The sequence below is a fragment of the Mycetomoellerius zeteki genome, unplaced genomic scaffold (assembly GCF_001594055.1).
Source record: "Mycetomoellerius zeteki isolate Tzet28-1 unplaced genomic scaffold, Tzet1.0 scaffold312, whole genome shotgun sequence".
Lineage (NCBI taxonomy): Eukaryota > Metazoa > Arthropoda > Insecta > Hymenoptera > Formicidae > Mycetomoellerius > Mycetomoellerius zeteki.
In genome coordinates, this window is record NW_017257297.1 from 101,445 (window position 1) to 107,724 (window position 6,280).

At 33.0% G+C, this 6,280-nt stretch overlaps 1 protein-coding gene across 2 annotated transcripts; it reads right to left on the reverse strand.

The window, feature by feature from the left end:
* Nucleotides 1-837: 837 nt before the first annotated feature.
* Nucleotides 838-5,602, reverse strand: Rpn13 (regulatory particle non-ATPase 13). Of its 2 annotated transcripts, none has more exons than XM_018451565.1 (5): nucleotides 5,212-5,602; nucleotides 4,909-5,025; nucleotides 4,224-4,560; nucleotides 4,020-4,165; nucleotides 838-1,403 (listed from the first exon to the last, which is right to left on the reverse strand). In XM_018451565.1, the coding sequence occupies exons 1-5, from the start codon at nucleotides 5,410-5,412 to the stop codon at nucleotides 1,176-1,178; spliced, it is 1,029 nt and encodes a 342-aa protein (XP_018307067.1). In that variant the 5' UTR covers nucleotides 5,413-5,602; the 3' UTR covers nucleotides 838-1,175. The 2 variants fall into 2 exon arrangements, with proteins under 2 accessions (XP_018307067.1, XP_018307066.1); XM_018451564.1 differs by having other exon boundaries at nucleotides 838-1,571.
* Between the last annotated feature and the right edge of the window lie 678 nt (nucleotides 5,603-6,280).

Genomic DNA, 6,280 nt, shown 5'->3' on the forward strand with positions numbered 1-6,280 from the left:
GTTATATAAATATAAATGTTTGGCTTCTCGCGCTATAGCCGCACCTGCATGACGTCATGATCAAGCAACCAATCGGATACCACCGCGATCATACGTACAAACATCTGACGACACATTTACGGCGTCACCCTGAGCAACCTTTGCTTTTTCGACCTAACCTTTTTTGCCTGAGAAAATCAATCCAAACAAACGAGCTAATTATGTCGTAATTTATATTTTATTAATAGTAACTTGACGATACGATATAGCATCAATTTACTTTATTTTTTTTGTCAACCAAGGAGTTGATAAAACTCAGCTGACGCTATATATCGATTATCTTGTAGGTCCAATAAAACGCTTGTGCGTCGTAAACAAAAGCGCGTGATTGGACCGCTCTTTCCCGCCATTTCGTTTCTTACAATTTAAATTCTGATTTGATTGTTTCGTTAATAAAATACTTTTTTTTATAGAATTACTTATTTTTAAGTTATAAATAAAATTTGAATGTAAAAAAATAAGGTCTTTTAAAAAAAATATCGTTTCGTACTCGTTAAAAGGTTCAAGTAAATAAATTAGGAAAATAAAGTGACCAAATATTTCAGTAAAAGACATAATTAAGTAAAAAAATTTCATAATGTTATTTTTTATATAAGAAATGTGATAATCTAAAAAATAGAAACGTGCGATAATGACTACTTGGTATTTTTCAACAATTTAAATGATTTTAAATACAAAGCTTTAAGCATATTTGAATACTTATACAATACACGAATTTTGTACATATATATGATTTTATTAAATTACTTTATTTAAGCGTTCGCAATTTAACAAATCCAATAAACGTATACAAAAGAATCCAATATAGTATATTAATTTTCATACATGTATAATTTTGATAGCAAGTGTTGAAATTTCTTGTTTCTATATTTTAATCGACACGTTTGCTAATCTCTCATTAATATACAAGATTAACGTTGCGGATTTTCGAAGGCTTGGAGAAACGTTTACATATACATCCAAAAAAGTATGTTACTGAAATTATACATATATGTTTCAATTATCTTGAAGAAAAATATATATGTCCAGTAAGATTTTTTATTGCGTATTCATTGTAACATAATAATGATGTAACGCATGATTTCTAAATAAAAAAAGGCAACGCCTGAAATGAGAGATGCATACAAATTCCATCCTTAATCTAAAGCCATGCCTTCGTCGTCATCGTCCTTCTTATCAGGACTAGCGGCCGATGATTGCTTCTTATTCTTGTCATCTTGTCCCTGTTGTGCTTGTTGTCCCTGACCGTTCTTCGCTTCGGACTCCAGAGCGCTGACGAATTCTTCGATGTTTCCACTGGCTGCAGCATTGACGGCGTCCGATCCCAAGCCGAATTGACGGATGACAGGGCCCGCCTGGCCCGACTGCAAAGCAGACCAGAACATTGATAGCGCCTGGGAGAACTGGGGAGACGATAGCGTGGTAGACAGGTTGTCCCCAGGTGGCAAGTGCACGTTCATAGCACTCTCCAAGCTCTCCGTTGTAGAGATCGCCGTTGGGATAGCGTTGGTCAGCTCTGTCGCTACGCCCCTCTGCCGGACAATAAGCTGCGCTGTAGCTGGACGAAAACAACAGACATACCCAGAGAAACTTCCCCAACTGCTCAACAGAGCCAGAGTCTCCGACAGCCAGGAAAAGTTCAGACAAAGGATAGTATTGAACAGTGAGAAAACCATGCCTCTGTCTTTTTTCTAATCTTGCTCTATCACAATATATTGCGGATTAACTAATTAGTTTGGCAACCAGATTGTGACATAACCGAACTTTTAAAAACCATTGTTGCTACTTATTTTCTTTTTTTTAACACTTTGCCTAATCAAAGTACTTCGTATCCAGTAACTTAACAATATATATAAACGCGTATTAGTAACATAATTTCACAATATTGTAGGAATATAATATGTTTAACAGTCTTTCAAAGAAATATTACTACTGAAATTGTGTTGGACTGTGTGTTGAGAGTATAGTAGTTCACTTATAGATTATTAAAACCTTACTGAGTTTCAAAGGTAGAGAAAGGCAAACACAGCTTTGCAAAACATATTAGCTAGGACTTATTTGATCACGGAACTTCTATAATGATATTATCGTCTACAAGCACATAAACTAACACATAAACACAGCTACAGCACATTCCAAAATTCCAATTCAATCTAGATATAATACATTAATTAAATACGAAGTCCGTTATTCCATCATAAACTTTTTTTATAATGGTTTTGTTAGTTTAGGTGTACATATAATATTTTCAATGTTAATTTTCTAGCATCGCAATATATTATACGACAGTTACTAATTATTCACAAATAATGAAGCTAAAAAATTTGCGCTCACTCAGAGACAAAACCATTTTAAACACTTGTAAAATACTGAATGAGTCTGAAAGCTATTCTGCAACTTCTGTTATCAAGAATGGCACTTTATGTTTTCCTGATAGTGATAGTAGCTGTAAAAAATACACAATTAGTATTATACGACAGATAATCTGTACCATGATAAACAATTCCTTGAATTTTGTACATTACACTTTGTTTTTCACGTCATTAAAAATTTCCACATAGATTCTCTTTTATTTGTGGTTGCTTGGTTTCGTCGTTTATTTATTGTGCTTTCAGAATACTACATATATTTTTTATATGTAAACTATGTGAAAGTACTGTTGTTCTTCTGCTCCTCTAATTTTAATCTTGTATATTAATTCTACATAAATATTAATATAAAATAATAACGACAGTAATTTTATGATAAATATTCGATATCTTTTTATCTTGTCATTTGATAAAAAATAATTCGTAATATTTATGCATAATCAATGTTATAACCGATACTTATTTTAATATCTCTTTTATTAATTTATCTCTTTTAGAATTTAAAATGTACTAAACAGATGTGTAGTCTTGCAACTATCATAGGATAAGGATTTAATCTTATCTTTTCATATTTGAAAAAATACGTTACTCTCTGTGTATATATATGTGTATATAAACTAACTCATAAAGATTGAGTTTATCCAGTAAATATTATTGTTATTAAAGATAAATTGATTTAGAAATATTATAATATCAGACATAAAATTTTTTTGAATGTAGATACAAATGCAAACGCAATGTATAATACATATTTCTCGAAGAAATTAATCAAATTTTGTCTAATTGACATTTGATTAATAATTTTGCTAAATAAAGATCCGATTTTTATAAAATATTTAATACTTTAATTTTTGTATTAAAAAATAAAAATGACATGCACATGTTTATAGCAAAGTTAACTTTCCGTAAACGCTTCATAATGCAATTTCAATGTATGATGTTTCATTACTATTGTGATATTCTTAAAAACCATTTATAGATTGTCCCAGAATTATAAACAATATTAATTATTCTTCTTCACAATAAATTTAAAGAGAATGTTCTTTCCTTAATAAAGATGTCATTGCTTTTCTAATTTTACGTATTCTAGATTTTAGTAATTAAGCTAGAAGAGTTCATATTCAAATAGATATAAAATCTAATATAAATAAATAAGGATGATTTTATCCTTTTTTTCTTTAAGTTTAATTTATTGAAAGCTACAATTATTTATTACACAAAAAATATAGATGCTTTGACATTTGTTAAATAAAAATGTGAATTCATCATAAAAAAACCAAAAAATTTATGATGGAAAGACCATTAGGAAAATTTTAGGATACTCTATACAAATGGATACTTTTAACCAGCACATTAAAAACTTATGACAGAGGCATCTTCTACTCACAAAACACTTAACAACATTTAATTTCAATTATCTGCTATCGTTTATTCCATGCAGAGTCAAAGTTCTTCTAATTCAATTATTACAATATTTAAAAAATAGTATGTACATTGCATTATATTTGCATCAAGCACTTGTTAGAAAATTCAATTTTCAATTGAAGTTTCAATTTAATTCAACGGTCAGATTAACTCAATAAAAGATATGAAAAAGCAATATGATATTACCTGCACAGTTGGCTCCGTTCGAGATGGCGTCGGAATTTCCGATAGAAAATTTTGCAAATCGCTAAGTTGTATTCTATTGCTTGGAGCTGCTGCTGTCGCAGCTGGCGTGGACGGAGCTGTTGTTTTCGTTGACGATTTATTATTACCTAGGTAAATACATCATTAGGATATGCTGCTTTATTTGAACAAACAGTTTAAACTCACTCGAAGATTTAGAGTCCGTATTAGGCCCAGGAGTCAACGAATGAGGCGGCCTAGTTACGTTCGTAGTGGCTGGAGTAGATGAAGTTGTAGTGGAAGCCCTTGTACTCTGAACACCATGTGGTCTATTCATTGTACCTAATAAACTGCCCAGACCACCGATTTGACCAACGCCGCCAAACAACTGTATAAGCTGTTGCTGTGACATGTTGTTCAATAGATTTTGAAGATCTCCTTCAGCATTGGTACCACCGCTTCTCTGGGATCCTGGAGTCGGTGGATTATTTAGTACATCGTTAATCTTTCTGCAGTGCTCCTCATCTTTATCAGTTTTGAGATCCTATACAAGGAAAATATGCATTTTGCAAAATCATGTTTAATATAACAAACTGTACATTCATATGTGGAAGCTGAAGACAACATATGAAGGACAGAGATATATGTGGTCTGTTACTTTCTCCATCACATATTGCATAATAGAAGGAAAGCAACTGTCTTCTCTTACCAATGTCTTTAATGAAAGCATATGGCATCTATTATATAAGTTTATGTTTAATATACAGACAGCTGATTATAACATCAGATAAATACCAAATGCTTGTTAAGTATACAAGGCAGATATAAATCAATTTATTTCAATAAATGCAATAATTTTGTAATTGTACATTACAAAATTTATTTTATATACCTGTAACCAAAAGAAGAACTTTTTATTCGATGACTTAAACCTCAAAAGATACACTCTGCCAGTCTTACACTGAGAAACATGTTTAAATTCACAATCATCAGGGAAGATAATTAAGTCCTGAAAAACATATAGTACTTTAGATTATGGAGCACATATGTTGTATATTAATACAAACGGCAAATCAAGTGTACAATAAAATAATTAAGAGGTGTAGTTTCTCGGCGCGCAGAATTGAACGAAAAACGATTTTTCGTTCACAAGATTTTTTTAGAAATTTATTAAGAGCAAGAATAATCATCGTACGTCTTCAACTACTCCGGTCGTTCGGTCCTTCCAGCAGAAATGCATCAATGAGTCGTCAGATTGATAGACGTAGAGCTGACCCTTCCGCGTATCCGGATAAACCATCTTTCCTTTCACGGTCATTTTGCCAGCTTTGAATTCGACAAGATTTTTCGAGGCACCGCGCGAAGCGTTATTACCGAAAAGTGCACCGCTTGACATGTTTGCCGATATAAAACGAAAATTTCCGTACAACGAGACCCTCGAACAGCCGACTCACTCCTACTTGCTCGATTAGCTCCTACTTTACTTATGATATACGATGGGTGCGTTCAGAGCTTCAAGGAAACGCTATTAGCTCTCTCTTGTGTCGTTCTATCCTTGTCTTAAATCTAATAAACGATGAAGATAGAATGATATCACATGATACACACAGCGCTAATAGTATCTCTACGAACGTACTTGATACGAGCGTTTACGAGATCAGCCGATGACATTGCATTTGATTGCATTTCAAGATGGTAGTGCGAACAGACCCATATAGGGAGCTTTCCAACAAGAGACACAGAGTGACACGGTGTGACACGGTGAATCGTTGCATCCTTGTTGTTCGCCAATGTTAGGCCGGAATCAGACTACGCATTGAAGATTGAGAGTAGCTGCGTTCAGCAGACTCAACAGTTTTGCAACCGTTTTATGATTGTCTGCTGAGATAGGACCATTCTTCTAGATCTAAAAGTATGATCCAATCAGCGCGAAGGAAACTTCCAACAGTTGCAAAACAAACGTTCTGCTGAACGCAGCCATTGAAGATTGAAGATTGAAATTTGACCAATAAGGACAAAGAAATTTTAGCTCCTTTCATTTTGATTGGTCAAATTTGAATTTGTCAATCTTCAATCTCAATCTTCAATGCATAGTCTGATTCCGGCCTTAAACAAGGATGAGGTGATCGCTGTGTTGCACAGTGTCGTTTGTTGGAAAGCTCCCATAGATTGAGATTGAAGATTGAAAAATTCAAATTTGACCAATCGAAATGAAAGGAGCTAAAATTTCTTTGTCCTTATTGGTCAAATTTCAATCTTCAATC